The sequence below is a fragment of the Leuciscus leuciscus genome (genome assembly GCF_965113295.1).
Source record: "Leuciscus leuciscus genome assembly, chromosome: 23".
NCBI classification, from domain to species: domain Eukaryota; kingdom Metazoa; phylum Chordata; class Actinopteri; order Cypriniformes; family Leuciscidae; genus Leuciscus; species Leuciscus leuciscus.
Genome location: NC_138747.1, coordinates 11291677 through 11309014, shown reverse-complemented (window position 1 = coordinate 11309014; position 17338 = coordinate 11291677). Strand labels below are relative to the sequence as shown.

Genomic DNA, 17338 nt, shown 5'->3' with positions numbered 1-17338 from the left:
GGATGGCGGTATTGTAGATTACAGGAGAATCGCTCTGCCTAATCATTACTGCATGGCCAAGGGTTAATTTCCATTTGCAATGAGTAATAATCTTCTCCGGACTATTAATGAAATCTAATGAAGGTGTATGAGAGGCTTACTGTCAGTACAATTAGATGTCATGTTCACCACAACTGCCTCTGAGAGACCAGAAGATTGAAGGAAAGAGGTACAGCGGTTTAACGGCATCTGTGCCATCCCGGACACCTGGTAAGATTCAGTTAGTTCCACCAATCCAAAATTTGCTGTAAGTATTCAAGTTATCAAATCAAAGTTATATATATTTTTTTAGTTTATGGATTTTTTTTTTTTTTTTTTTTTGAGAATTACATCATACCGCCCAATGCGCCCATGTCAATATTACATGAGATTAAAAGACCAGATGTTTGCTGGATAACCGAGCCAGGCATGCTTTGAATATCATGTTTTACTTTTTGAATTCTGAAACTTGGCTAGTCGAGCTTAAATGCGAGTATTAACATTCACAGGAGGCAACACATGCTCTTTAATCAGTTAAATGGAATGCATGCATTCAGTATTTTGCTTAAAATGGATTCTGTTGATTGAACAAAACTTCAATTGAATTTCAATCAGAGACACCAAGGTCCCTCATCCAGTTAATCAGCTATTTGGAATTGCTAAACTTATGACATTAAATTTATATTTACGCAATATCTCACTCTAATTTGTCGGCATGGCAGCAAACCAATGAATCAAATTTATCAAAATCCCACCACGGTTTTATCACCCCAATTTATGAAGACTGAATTATTAATTACAACCAGTCATTTTATTTTGTGTGCTTTCTTTTGTCATCGGCACAGTATACAAAGCTAAATTATAAATAAATCAACATAATGAATGTTCTTATACATTGGCACTTTAAGCAGATAATTTCCCCATGATGCACAAAAGCCTGCTAATATTAATGACTCTGCATTTCATGGGTAAAAAAAAATCCTGCAATGTCACGTCAAAGCCATTTGGTTTACATGTCACAACCAAGACAAAGAAGCTGTTCTCCTCAGCGAACCCTGCTAACCAATGATAATCGGTAATGTCATGGGATTAAAACCCTTTGAGTTTCTGCCCTGGCTGGCATAAGCTTTCTGTTATCACCGCAGAGCAGGTTCTAGAGTTACATAACTCCTATAACCAAACAAATGCTCCAAAAGTAAAAAAAATAAATAAATAAAAAAAAGTCCAAAAAGCTGGCAAGAACTCAAAGCTAGCCTAAGATTAGCTTCAAGGACTAATTGAGCTGCAAAACAGCAGCTTCATTTGAAGAGCTTTTCATAAGCAAACATTGATCAAAGACACACCCCAGAAGCACAACATGCTATTCAAAGCCCATATACCCACCACACCCATTTTAAAAAGGAATTCTGGCATTATTTACTCAGCTTCTTGTCGTTTCAAACCCGTATACCTTATTGTCCTCCATGGAACACTACAGAAAAACTTACTGTATGAAATATATTTTTATACAACTAAAAACGGTGATGCGTCAACACAATATTTTGTACTCTGAATGCAAATGAGATTTATATGGAAGCTTGTTTTCACCAAGGAATAATACAATTTAAAAGAAAATTGCGACTTTTTATCCTGAAGTCAGAATTGTGAGAAAATAAGTCAGAATTGCAAGATATAAACTCGCAATTCTGACTTTTTATCTTGCAATTCTGACCTTTTTTTTTTCTGACAAATTTGGTCATATTTTAAAGAAATGAATGGGAGGATTATGTCAGATCACCTGTCAATCAAACTCCCTGCAAAGGGTCAATTGCGAGTTATAAAGTCCAATTCTGAGGGGAAAAACTATTTTAAATCTCACAATTCTAACTTTATAACACGCAATTGCGAGTTTATACCGTGCAATTCTGAGAAAAAAAAAATTCTCAGAATTGTGAGATAAAAAGTTGTAATTACTGGTTTTATTTTTATTCAGTGGCGGAAACAAGCTTCCATAAATTTCAGAGCATGCTAGAAGAAATTTTAAAATAATATTGCAATATGGCTTAATTAATTCCATAAATACATGCTCTGCATGTTTCAGAGTGAAATGTGGCAATATATTCATACACACGAACACACCTCTGCATGTGCTGTGAGTTTTAATCACTAAGGCTGTGGCGGTTTTTTCTATTTTGTCAATTGTTTTCAATGGGAGCGCAGTGTATTTAAAAACTCCATCAGCATGATGAGGCGCTGAGCTTTTGTTCTGGGCGCCGAAAGAGTTGAAACATTTTCTTTAATCACTGTCACTTTTTACCCAGCAGTCCAATCACAGTGGAGGAGGGGCGGGACAAATACCACACCGACCAACTGCCACATCCTGCTTATACATTGGTAACAGACGACAACAACAACAAGCACAACAACGGAACAAAATCATTTAAAACAAGAGCCAGAGCAAATACCTTACATTTTATCGCCTTTTTTATAAAAACAAACCATCAGATACAAGTAACACTTCCACGGACATTCTGTATCATAGCAACCAACGGGTCAAACTGAAAAAAAAAAGAAAAAAGAAAAACCGCTGTGCTGTCAAAGCACTCAAGTTTTTGAGCTGGCTAAAAACACTAAAACACTTAGAAAATGCATTTGGAACCACTAATTTCACCAGAATTGTAATTTGTAAAGTGTTTAAACCTGATGCCAACAAGTTTAAGGTCATTTTGCGGTTTTCTGGCAAAATAAAATGATGGTATAATTTAAAAATGAAAATGTAAATTAGTATTTTAATTTGACAGTTGAACTATAAAATTAAATGATTCATTTTCATTAAATACTTAGTTTTATTTTACAGTATAATATGATTAATATTCATTTTTCTATTTAAAAAATCTCACTTAAATATTTATCGTTTTCTCTTTTCTATATAACCCACGTAATAAACCCATGATTATTTTTTTTCCAAATTAGAATAATTATTATTTTTATTTTATTTTCACACAATCCCAATGTATATTGTAATGTCATTTTTTCAATATCGAGCAGCCCTATTGTAGAGCTTTGGCAGTGGGCAAATTATCAGTGAATAATGACTTAATTTTGTTTTTTTTCTCACATAAACCTATTGGATGTGTTCAAAAGGACTGAAATATAGTGCAAGGATCACTTTTATGCTGGACAGTCTTGGTGTTTACTATAATTCAATTCTCCTTTTGTTCTCCACTGTTTGGAACAACATGAGGGTGAGCAAATGATGCATTTTGTGGTAGTGAACTATCCTTTTAAGTAAGGGGAAAAACAAGACCTTGAACATGTTAACACTATCACCGAAGCACATGGAGAAATGATTAAATTAACATGGCCTCGTAAAAGCAGTGCAAGTGAATAGCATGACATTGCGCTGACCCTTTTCCTTAAACAACAATCTGCGTCAGGTGATCGCTTTTGATTCAGTCTCATATTAACCCTCTGAATCTCCCTCCCTCCTTGATAACTGACCCTGAAAATGGTGGGCACGTTTTCATTAGTTCGAGGTCCTTGGTTTTGTCTGACAGCATCGATTCATGTGTCATTTTCACCAATAGTAAATTGGTAATTCAGGGAGACATAAAAATGTCTCTGATTGTAATACTCAAGCAAAGCCAAAAGACTATTTCCATTTTTCACAACAGCATTTGGCCTCATTGAGCATATGTTGCTTGTAATGGTTCTGCGTTTAGCAGTACTGGCCAGCACCCAAACTACAAAACCGAGTAATTGAGTTTAAATGGTCCAGACTGATCAGCATTGTGATCACAAATCTGTTCATTCCCTTCAAACCGTTTCCTCAGATCCAGCAGACAAACCACCATGCTACCATCAATCGTGCATGAAAGTAAAGAAGCTTTGAACCATTAAGCCACTGGTTAAATGTGCAGAGCTCCGATTCACTCTCTCTGCCCCTGGTGCTGTGAAACAAACCGAGTCCGAGTAGCAGTGCAGTTCAGCTTCACTGCACAACAATCTATCAGATCTGCCAGTTTGAGAATGGACTGACTGCTAACACATGGATGCCAAAAAACAAGGCCAAGCCACAAGTGTGTCAGGGAGACCACTGGAAATATCACTGTGGTATATCATCTTTTTCAGATAAACCAACCCCTAAATAACACATAAAACCAAAACTAGCAATTGTTGGTCACTTTATATGTCAGTCAGATGTTCTCCTCTTGTCTAACTGAGCGTTCAATTTAGTCAAAGGTCTGGCTATACTGTAATGATATATATTTTTTACATTTCTTAAAAAAAAACAAAAAACTTTACAATAAAATAAAATAATAAAACATAATAAAAATGCTGTACAGTTATTGCAATCTCTGAAGGAGAACCCATATTAGTTTATGGATTTACAGCAGTAAAAATAACGGTAGCCACTAGCCACAAAATGTGTTTTGTGGTAGCATTATGTTTGTAAGTGTATCTCATCAGCTCAGTGTCCTGCTGTAGTGACCTCTTTCACTGTGCAAATGAATCATACAGGGGTCATTTTCATATTGTTAATATTTCATGGCAGAGCCACAGTGCTTAAAGCAGTACACCTCCATAATTCAACTATACTCTCCTATTAATAAAGTACTAAACCTCCACTACTTTGAAAATGAAAAATTCAGCACCCTGTATTTACTGTATTTTTGCTCAAATGAGTTTCTATGCATAGAGAAAATTTGCATGCTATGCAAAGTATAGTGGCGAAATAATAATAATAAAAAAAAGTACAGATAGTATGCAAGTATGCTACTCCGAAAATAGCCCTATACACTCTATAACGAGCTATAATGTTGTCACATGACCTCACATCATTTTTTTATTTTGTTTAAGAGATAAAAAATTAGAAATTAAGTAAAAAATTTGGGAAAATATAGTCTAGTTCATCAAAATGGAACAATTAGCACATTGTATTGTGGGATATAATCCATTGTGCATGTATAGTTGTATACCGCAATTTTGCTCAATGTAGTTCTTATGTACACAGGAAATTTGCATACTACGCAAAGTATACTCACCATTATAATAAAACAGTACAGATAGTATGCTAATACAATAATACATATTGGGTGTACGTCTGGCCATGAGTCCTCTTTTTTATCTCTCTCTCTCATCTGTCTGTCTTTTGGTCTACCTCAGATCTCTCATAACCCTGAGGGAGCCTTTATTTATAGGAGGCAGTAGCAACTTCAATGGCTTTTAATAATTAATGATTTTGAGACCTGGCTGCGTCAGGCCAGCGCCACCAAACAGTAGTAAAGTCATCATATATATTACTGTGGCTTAACAACACTCACTTTAACAGGGCACAGGTATTTGGACAGAGCTCTGTAACTATCACTCACATAAAAAAATAAAAAAATACAGAAGGTAGAAAGGAAGGAGGATGCTAGCGCTCGATCGAGCTGCAGATCCCCAGATCTGCTGCCTTTGCAGTAGCCACTTGCTATCATTGTGAACCTATAAGAGAGACTTCACAGTGTGCGGCTGCTCCACATTCCCAGCATCCCTTTGTAGCAGATCAGATGCAGAGAGAGAGAGAGAGAGAGAGAGAGAGAGAGAGAGAGAGAGAGAGAGAGAGAGAGAGAGAGAGAGGAGAGAGGGAGGAGCTAAAGGGGGCTTTGCTGGCTATTTAGTTATTTTTTAAACATTTTGATGTCAAGGACTGCCATATAAGCAGATATATATTTGCATGTATAAAACCGCATTTATAGTGAATGAGAAAAATATTAAGTGTGATACTATAAAGACATTTGATGCATCTAAAATTGCATACTGTATAGTTGGTTCTACATTTGGTTTTAAACTTACTTCGCAACCGTAAAAATTATATATATTTTTTATTTAGTATGAATGAGTGTAGTATAAATGAACTATCTGCCATGTTGTCATTATAATGTGACCTACGGCGTCAGTTGCATCACTTCAATTCCATTCACAAATCCTCTCCCGTGGCCTCATGGGATAGTAAAGTGTCCACTGAATGCACACTTCAGAATTCAGCCGGGTACTTTTTGCCTACTCTTTTATGAATGCTATGAATTCAGACAAACTACTCCTCTCACATACTCACATCGTCTACTATATAGTATGGAAGTAGGCATATTCAAATGCAGCGAAAATCTTTTTTTAGTGCAACTGTGCAAACGCTAAAACAAAAATGGAATAAAATAGCAGTGATTGAGCAAAAGCAGAATGAAACAGTAAAATATAAAAATTCTATAAATGTTTTTTTTTTTTTTTTTAATCTGACTTCTTTAGTTACAGATAAAAAGTTATAGATACATTTAAAAAATACATTCAAAAGTTTGGGGTCATTTTTTTTTTTAAAGAAATTCAGCAAGGATACATTACACTGATAATAAAAAAACAGTAAAGACTGTTGCAACAACAACAACAAAAATCTATTTAAAATAAATGCTGATCATGTGACACTGAAGACTGGATTAAAGGCTGATGAAAATATAGCCTTGCCCTCACAGGAATAAATTACAATTTTGAATATTAAAACATAAAACAGTTATTACACTTTTTACTGTATTTCTGATCAAATAAATGCAGCCTTGTTGAGCAAAGAAGACTTTTTTCAAAAACATTTAGAAAAATCTAACCAACCCAAAATTCGAAAAGTGGTGTAGATGCATACAAATTTATATTTATTAATAAAATCAATCAATAATAATAATTCAAAACTTTTAATTATCGAAAAAGTAGATTTTTTGGCTGCCTTCAAAAATCAATCAGAAGGAGGCATGGATGGCAGGATGTTATCCAAACACTCGATTCTGACATGCCTTGATCCCTTCCTTCCAGATATTTGACAAAGCAGCATTTTTTCAGGTCACTGACACAACCACACATTTTTGTTTTCCAGTATCTGCAAGCAACCAGTGTGTGGCCAGCCCTGCCCACTTAACCTTGGCAAAGCCACAGGCCGAGCGCAGAACAGCGTGTCAGCACCCGCCTCACTCTGCACTGTTAGCGTGAGCATCAGAGCGCTGGAACTGGGCCTGCCAACAGCTGTGTGACACGCGCGCACACACACACACACACACGTGCGCACACGGCGTGCACATGCTTCAATGGAGCAGCCTATTACAGGCACCAAATCAATGAGAAGACACATACGAGAGAGAGAGAGAGAGAGAGAGAGAGAGAGAGAGAGAGAGAGAGAGAGAGAGAGAGAGAGAGAGAGAGAGAGAGAGAGAGAGAGAGAGAGAGAGAAAGCAGGGAGGTGAGTGTAAAGACCGAGGTGAAAATGAGAGAGGGTAAATGCTCTGGGGGACCAGGCCGAGAAACCTCCCTGCAGCTATACAGGCTCTCACACACACACACACACACGCACACACACACACACACACACGTCCTTGTCTACAAGGAACAATGTGTATTGTACAGGGCCGCTCAGTGGAAAGCAGAGGCTTGCTGATGTCATGCTGATGTATGCGACTTGCAGCAGTGACATATTTTGGTTTGTGGTAAGTTGAATAAAGAAAACTGTAAGAGGTGACATTTCACTCCGCTCTGAGTCACTGAAATTGAAATATTATACTATACTTCAGTTTTCTCTCAAGTTATCCACGATAAATGAGGCGTTTGAAAAGATTAAAGACTGATTTGACCTGAAGGGTGTTTTCTCCTTAGAAGTATTTCAGTCATTACTACACATTGTTATATACTGTGTATCTACATACACAGAGAAATGAAAGCTTGAAATATTTATCAAATTCCCTCAATGAATCAACTATACAGGCTTAAGTAAGAACATTTTAAAGCACTGTAGAGTAACTCTGAATTTATACCCAGCAGCACTGTAAAATGCATACATACATATTTATTAATAAATGTATACATTAAAAAAAATAAAAAAATAATCCATACATAAAGACTAAAAAAATACCTATATCATGTAAATGAATGGACAAAACGCATAAAAAGTTTTTCGCGTAAACCACCCCTAGAATGGAAGGATAACATCCTTCACTGTTGCTCAAACTGTCATTTTGTCCTAGAAAGGCTCAACATGTTTTCTGGTTTGAAACTGATGAGAGTGTTTGACGACATTAAAACAGTGGCTGAAATAACACTGATATCTGACTCAACTGCCAGCATCCATTTATCAGCCTCAACATCAAAGTCTGACTGAGGGGGACTTAAAAACGTCCAGATAAGGGAGAGATATGAGCGATATGCTGGTGCACTCAATTGAGTTTGGCTTGAAGCTTTGATATCGAAGAAGAGAGCTTTACTGTAAGTGAAATTCCCATTGTCTCTACTAAGTGTTTGTCCCCAATTCCAGTGATAGAACTGTTGCTGCTTAAAACTAAAAGAGTGCACAATATTCCGCAGATCGATATTTTTCTTTAGGTAGGTTCACAAAAACCCTGATAAAAATGTATCACAGTTTCCACAAATATTTATTACACTGTTCTTACCATTAATAATAATAATAATAAGAAGAAGAAATGCACCAAATCAGCATATTATAATTCTTTTTTTAAGGATCATGTAAGGATCAAGTAATGGCTGATGAAAATTCAGGGTTGCCATCACAGGAATAAAAAACATTTTAATATATATATATATATATATATATATATATATATATATATATATATATATATATATATATATATATATATATATATATATATATATATATATATATATATATATAAAAGAATACAGTATTACAATAATACTGTTTTTACTGCATTGATCAAATAAATGCAGCAGTGGTGAACATAAGACATTACAATATTAGTCCTTTTAATAAACAGTGCATTGACTTCCAGTTAATTTCTGTTTTCCATTTTGTCTGTGACTTTTTATTTCATTTTTTTTTTACAGTAATACATTCAAATATGTATTATTTTTCCATATATTTACTCTAAAATAAAATCTGCAAAAAAAAAATATATATAAAAAAAAAAGTAAACCGGTTTCTATTTTGTTGATAAAGTTGTCAATAGAGCTTAGAACTGAAATCGGCTAAATGGATAAACTTATCAGCTGATGTGAATCATCTCAAAATGACCAAAGATTGGCTGATATATTGGCCCACCATTATAACACAACACACTAACATTTCTTCCAAAAGTCCTTGGTCTCTACTGCCAAATTATACATCTGCTTCATTCACACCAACACATGAAAGAACTTGAAATTTTGATTCAAATCTGACTTGCTTTTCCAAATTCAAAAATCTTATCAAGTTTAGCATGTTAAGAAGAACACTGAGCCAAGAGACTGTCAACACGGGGCCTTTAGCTTTCATTCAGGCTAAAGGCTAAGACAACAAGGCTTTCCTCTTTCTATAAAACTGCATGGTGTGCTTGCCTAACAGAAAATACACAGCGATCTTCCCCGATTATGATCATTCACCCTCGATCCCTTACAGCACTTTACCCTAAAACTAATAAGTGTCATCAATCTGCAGCCAGATAATTAGCAAATTACTGACAACTGTTGTGTGTTATCATGTTTAATGCGGTTGCACAAGTCCGATGTTCCTTCAGGAATGCTTCTTAGGGGAGCTTCTCGCTTTGATAAGCAGCCTGAGCTTCTTTTGCAACAATTTCCTCTCCAGCACTCAATTAGAATTTCACTGGCTGATGAAATCTGGGATCAACAGCAAACCCCGAACAAGCCCATTTCAGTGGCTCACAAAATGCTATGAGTGTTGAGGAGGACTTGCTGAATGCATGGAGGAGTCCCTGAGGATTTCCTTGCTCCATCTAATCTAATGCCACCCCAAGCCGAAAGGAAGTGTTGAGGTACATTGATTCACACGCTACAACACTGCAGCGCTGAGCGAGGATCTAATTAAGCCTGTTAATAACCTAGTGTTGAAACACCCATAAATGTTCAACCGAATGGATACTATAAGCAGTTGTCTTTCCATTTTAACTCATGTCGCAGTACAGCGGTGCCCACAAATTGTTACTAATAAAGATCTGCTTCACAGGTGTTCTAAAGACCCGTCCTTTAAGAGAATCTATCACAATGATGTAGAGATCCGCGCCTCTAAACTGATGAAAAAACATCCACAATGTCTCACTGAAGTGTCAAGTAGACAGATAGTACGGACATACATCTTATTTTTGCCACTTGAGCAATAAATCAGCAATCTCAATATGATGTAAAGGTCTCTCAAAGTTTAAGGTTTGATGTTTTACTGTACAGTATGTGCAATTTATTTATGAAAAAAGACATGCTGGTTGTGACGTCATGAAATCCAAAGGCTTAGTTTATGAATAATAATTTGACTATACACAAATACTTTTACATTATCGATAAAGTCTATGTAAGGTATGGATAAAGAAATCAGGATCGTAGTAGAGTATTTGTTCATTTCAAAATCAAAACAGATTTTTTTTAATTTGAATTTAATATTAGATATTTCCCAAAAAAAATCAAAACATCAAGCTCATTAATTATTCTTGCTGACAAACTGAAATGCTTGAACGAACCTGTGACATATTTGATTTGATATCTTCATCTACCACAACTATACAGGATAATAAAAAAAAATAAAAATTAAATAATTAAATAATTAAATAATTAAATAACTTGTTAGTCTAGCGGTTACAATTTGCACTTTACGTGCTTTAAGTTCTTAATCTGCCCTATTGTAACCTTTCATTTTGACAGGACAGATTAATTTAATTTTAATAAAAAATAAATATCATTGGCACTTTTTATACATCTTTACATCACTGCCATAAGCTATTTTATGAAGTGGTGTAGATAAAACTGGCCATGGCACAAAAAAAAAAATTGTGGGAAATAACTGACAAAATGCCTAAGGCGATATTGAAAGCATTCAAAGGTACATCCCTGATTACACAATGCCCTTGAACGTAAATTGAAAAGCTTAAAAATAATCCACATAATCCAAAAATCAGCAGCCCTAGAAAAAGTTAAAAATAAATAAATAAATAAATAAAAATTGTCAGTGTTTCCTACAAATCCCCAATGAAGGAAACAGATTACAAGTCTGTGATGGGGACAATGAGGATGTCCATCCAAGAAGCTAATGCGAGTCTGAGACACGGCACGGAAAATGTGAACAAAGATGCATGACTCAGTCATGGAAATGACATGTCTGTTAAATAATGTGCATCGCATAGTTTGACATGGCAATGAGAAATGCAGTTCTCCGAGCATCTACTACAAGCATCATGGTGACAGCAGATGAGCCAAGATCCACAGAGAGGGTGTCCTCTCCTAACCTACCTGACATTTGAGACACACAAGCCCTCACTTTCATGCCTGTGGGAGAAAAGAAAAAAAGACAGTTAGAAGTTGAAATTTTGAAAGGCAGTGAAAGACTTGACGTATCAAACTTCCACCAAAAAAATCCTCCTTGTACCTAAAGAACGATATCCATCTCATTGTTTTTACACTTTAAATTTGTCTTGCCTACAGTATAAGTCCTTGAGTGATGCATACAATAACATTCATGATTCTTATGAACTCATTCACTCAAATGAATTAAAAACATACAGTACAAGTATAGTATGATTGACAAACAAATTACTCTTTTGAGTTGGCCCTTTTAATGAATCATTAAAAAAAACTTAGAAGTTACCATCGACAAATCCCTTACAGAATGAACTCACGGAATAATTTACATGTTGCCTTAATAACAGTTTGAATATTACAGTATATTTGCTAAATAAATAGCAACTGAACTGCATATGGCAGAAAATACATTATAACTAATGACAAAATGAACAATACATTTTGCCATATTATATTACTTTTCTTTCTGAATCAGTTCGGAATATTGTTTTAAAGACAAAGGAAATGTGTATTCTATGTTTACGAAATTGTTGTTTATTGTATATTATATACTACATGATTGACTGATCAGCTGTAAACAACCCAAGGACATAGGCATAGATCCCTGTCACATTAAAAAAATTAAATTCTGTTGTAACACCTTTTCTAAGAGGTAAAGAATCATTTATCATTCTCTAAACACCCAGTGGCGATCAGATTCTATACCAGCAGGCTCTCCATATGTGATGGAAAGCTCTGATATTCACATTTGCAACTGGCAGATTACCTCAGGCTTCCCCTAGCCCAAGCCCTTGTTTAATAATTCACAAGTTTACCTCTGAGAAAAAGGCTTTTTTAGAAACACTATGGTTCTCATTGGACTAAAAGTGCCAGCAGCCTCGCTCTCAGACAGATGTCAGAAAGCTTTTGGACAGAAAACTGCTTCTGATCCCATTACACAACAAAGCGGTCACACTAAATGAAAACTGTGTTGAGCCAGAGAGCTGAGGTGACCACTGTGATGATGTTGAGAGTGGATGATATTGACATATCCTGCAAATATCAAAAAGCGGTGTAGTTCCCAGTACGGAATTTTAAATGTGCTTTCCTATTATTGGTGGTCCTCTCTTTTACTTCCACAGCTGCGTTGTTGCTATTCTCGACTAGATTGATGGCAGATTTCAAATTTGATTTGTTGAGTTGTTTTGTCACTGCTAACTGTGAGTTCAGCTGAAAACACACCACTCGGCATTTACTAATTAAGCAGTCACATATATATTATGTAAAAAAAAAGAAGCAAATATTCCTCATTTATAAGTACAAAGAGATAATAAAACAGCCCAATTGGGTCATAGGTGGTTCATTATAAGGGTTTCACGAGTGTTAGTTTTGAAAAAGTGCTGTGATAGTGCCAGGCTAATATAATACAGTAATAGGCAAATTAAGCAATTAGGCAAATGAGGCAATGCAAGAGGGAATGAGAAGATCCACAATGCCACAAATGCACCTATACTTTGCACTAAATTGCTGTTACCTTTGTCTAACCTGTCAAAATGAACCATACTGATCTCACATTATTGTACTTATGAATACTTTCATTTGTTGGTAATATGACAAGCCATTATGGTCTAGAGTGAAAAAAAAAAAATCAACTTAATAAATCATTAAAATATTATATTTTAAAATAAATTAATGGAGCTCAACAGTGACCATACTTTTCGGCTTCCTTGATAACAGAAGTATTACAATAACAATGGTAACAACATGAAACTATTGACTGACTTACAGTCTTTGCTTATATCAATAAAAATATATATATAGATAGACATAATATAATAATAGGCCTATAGATAGACAGACAGACAAACAGATAGACAGACTGATATAGATGGGGTTTTTTTTAAAGAAATTTATATTTTTATTTATCAAGGATTACATTGATCAAAAGACTTATTGACTAAAGATTTAATGTTATAAAATATTTTTTTTTATTCTTTAAAAAGCTATGTTTTCTGAATCTTATATCTATCCTATTCTGTGACTTTTAAAGGGTTATGACACTTAGTACTGGAGCAATGGCAACTTTAAAATATATTAAAATCAAAAACAGTTGTTTTAAATTGTAATAACATTTCACAATATTACTGTTATTACAGTCTCTTTGATCAAATAAATGTATAAGAAACTTCTTTCAAAAACATTACTATTAAAATTCATACCAACCCCAAATTTTTAAAGTGTAGTGCAGTTTGAGACTGTACAGGACGGACTCAATTAAATAATTTACGTTTATTACGAATAATATATATTACTCATTGTAGATCAGCCTTGAAAGGTTTAAACACTGAAAATCAATTTCTCGATGGAGAAAATGAATGAGATTTTATTCTGGAACCCTGTTGTACTCTACAGCAGCAACAACAAACAAACATCCCCCCTATGAACGTTCAAACCAAACCGACGCCACTGCACTCGACTGAAACATCTTTAAAGTCACAATAGGAAACATAAAACCTTTGACGGACAGTTGGATAGAATACATGACCTGTTTATTCTTGACAGGGGAAAAAAGAACAACAACTCTTTACCAGCTGCACTTCATTCAATGCTCTCAGTAGACAGCTATGCAGACGTCATTTTTGCAATGCCTTTGATTACAGATCTCAAGTTCGCTTTGGTTAACCACCAGCCAAACAGGGCCAGACACTTAGAAACAAAACAGATGATCGGCGGTATCGGAACATTTGTAAACATGCAGGAAGCTCTTTCTTAATAAATATAATTCCTTAGTAAATGTTACTTTAAAGGGAGAAGGTGAGCAAGCATGCATCTTTAAAAGGCCACTGAACTGAATAGGAAGCTCTAACAAATTTAGGACAATCAATTTGATGGACCCAAAGGCCTGCAGTAAGGGTCCAAAAATAATGCTTTTCTTGTCTGATGTCTTTTAGTAGATGGTCTTTTTTTAGTAGATGGTCTTTGTTTTAACTAGTTTGAATCACGTAAATCAACAAGAGTCAAACTATCTTTCAACTTAAAACTAGGGCTCGGTATTGACACAAATGTCATGATTTACTTCGATTTCGATTCACAAGCTTGTGATTTGATTCAAGTCTGATTTTGAATAAAATTCGATTTTGATTCAGTAGACGCCAAATTTTCCAATAGATGAAAATTTTCAACTAATGCTGTAAACTATACAGGGAACATATTGGTACTTTACTATAGCATTAAAGGTTAAAATGAAATGATTTTGATAGGCTACTACATTTAAATAACACGTTTTTATAATAATATAACATAATAATGTTTTTTTAATGATAATTATATATTTCTTGAAATATTAACATTTAAATGGTGGCTGTTGTAAAAACATGATGAATTTATTTAAATATTAAATATGAAAGAACATAAGTAAAGATACAAAGAAAAAGCAAGAAATTAAAGCTTTAGCATCTTTTAAAAAACGTGTTTACAAAGTGCTTTACAGAAGAGATATACATGTGTGCATTCACAGAAGAGAAACGCATACACACATATTGTGATAGAAATAAGATAATAAAAAAATACAACAATAAAATAAATCAAGGAAGAGCCTAGAGAACAAATGCGTTTTGAGATACTGCATAGTGAGTATATGCATTATAGTGCAATTATTTAGCAAAATGTTCCACTTTAGAGTTCCTTTTTTCTAGGTGACTAATGAGTTTATGGACATTAAATGGCTTTTCTGAGGTAAATGTAACTGTGATATATTGTTTATTGTAGCCGATGACAGTCTGTTGATCACGTGAATGCAATGATCTCGTCATTGCAACGCGATTTGTGCACTCTCACGAATGCTTTAACCATAAATAACAATGCAAACATGATATAAATATAGCAAGTGGTTTATTGTCCAGTGTATCTGATTATAATGGGAGTTTTGGCAAATGTCCAGATAAACTCCTGCTGTCTGATCAACAGCTCCAGCCATTATAGAGTGTTCTTTGATCGCTTTCTGTATATAATTTCAATAAAAAAATGCATAAATACTCAGTAAATATCAAATTATCTGTAATAACAGACAAAGCAATAGTGACAACTAATAAAACAGTTACTCACAATTGTGTGGTGCGACATTACTGTCGGATCCAAAATAGTCGGCACAGCTTCATCTTTTAGGTTCAATCTTTCTGAAAATCCTCGCTTCAAGCGTTTTTCAAAAGTTTCTCGTCCACTGTGAAATGTCAGAAAATGCTAAATCCACCTAACTGCGCAAGCCAATTTAAGCACTTAATTTGGGGCTTGGGGAATGTCGATGTTGGACCCTACCTGACGTTCAGTTACACCTAATGCACCTACTGTTTTTGAGCACTGAGTTTTAAGCTCAAAATGTTCAAAACAGAATTAATAAGCATCACCTTCAGTGCAATTGGAATTCCATCTTAATATTAAAAGCCAGGTAACAGGTCTTACACGGGGATTCTGATTACTGAATACTCAAGATCATCAAAAGAAAGTCAGATCAGTTAAGACAGCAGTTAAAAATAAATAAATAAATAAATAAATAAATAAAAAAGAAGAAGAAAAGAAAGAAAGAAAAAGTTCAGTGTTCTGGGGCTTTTTAAAGTAAGGAGAGTTTGGACTCCCTCCATAAAGTGTGAGACAAGCACAAATCTAACATCACAGCTCCAGCACTTCAAAGCCGTGGCAATGCCTCCCCACAGGAGTGGCCGTGGAACAGATGTCTGAGGAAAATGCTGCACAGCAATCGCTTTGTGGCCTCCAGTGACGTGTTTAAAAAAAAACTCCAGATTAACAGACCACACGACGAAGGACACAAAGATAGCACAGTTTGAAGGTCTTAGTGAACGCCAGCATCAAAATCCTCAGTTCACATCACTGAATTTGAAACCAAGCTTAACCTGTATTAGAAAGAAAATCTGCCATGCTCTAAAATATAAATTTTTACTTAGCCAATAAAATCTTTATGTTCACTTATAGGCTACATGTCTATGATTACAATCTTAGAGAGGGTACATGGTGTAGTTGCTACAGACATAAATGTAGCTATAAATAACAACATATAAAAAACTGTGAGGAACACAATATATACACTACGGGCCCTATTTTAACGATCTGAAACGCAAGTACCAAGCGCGAAACACAAGTAACTTTGTGGGTGGGTCTTGGGCGCTGTTGCTATTATACCGGCGGGATAAATGACTCTTGCGCCCGACGCAAATCTAAAATGGGTTGGTCTGAAGTAGCTTCATTATTCATAGGTGTGGTTTGGGCGTAACGTGAAATAAACCAATCAGAGCGACATCTCACATTCCCTTTAAGAGCAGGCATGCTTGTTCCATGGCGGATTGCTATTATAAAGGCGGATTTGCCAGGCGCGCGCCAGGAGCGGTTCACAGCCGAGGAGACCGACGTTCTCGTCAGGGCCGTAAAAGTCAGAGAAGTGACATTGTATGGGGATGGGAGAAACACACCCAAATTAGCTTCGGTTAAACAGGCGTATGATAATTTGGGTAAATGTGTAAGCTAGATTTATGCCTATTTTTTCACATCTTCATGGACACAACAATGATTTCCCTTGTGTGTTAATATTTTTCCTTGCAATAATGTATGGTTTTCTAAAAATGAGAACTGCTGCATCTGTGTGTAGATGAGACAAGCAAAGTGTATGCGCGTTGTGCACACACTACATTGATTATGGCCAAGCATGCTCCCTTAAAATAGCATATGAATAACATGCGCAATGCGCCAATGACTTTAGAATAGGTTTTTCCTGGTCAGTGGAGGAATTGTTTTCTAAACCTGCAAAATAGCACCAGGGAACGTTTGCGCCGGAACACGGCTCCTCTTTGCGCTGAACCGCCCCAGGGAGCGCAAGTTCATTTCCTAATTTACAGACGTGCATCAGTCGAGGGAAAAGTCCGCTGTGCGCGGGTGCAAAATAGGAATGATACATGTGTCGGTGTACAAAGTCAATTGAGCTGGGTGCAAGATAGGGCCCTATATGTAATATATACACTAT

General features: G+C 35.4%; 1 protein-coding gene across 3 annotated transcripts in view; it reads right to left on the bottom strand.

Moving 5' to 3' along the window:
• iqsec1b (IQ motif and Sec7 domain ArfGEF 1b) overlaps positions 1–17338 on the bottom strand; it is a 169710-nt gene that overhangs the window by 114306 nt on the left and 38066 nt on the right. For all 3 annotated transcript variants that reach the window (XM_082155000.1, XM_082155001.1, XM_082155005.1), the window contains exon 2: positions 11263–11298. In XM_082155000.1, the coding sequence (XP_082011126.1) occupies positions 11263–11298 (36 nt within the window). The remainder of the gene's footprint in view (positions 1–11262; positions 11299–17338) is intronic.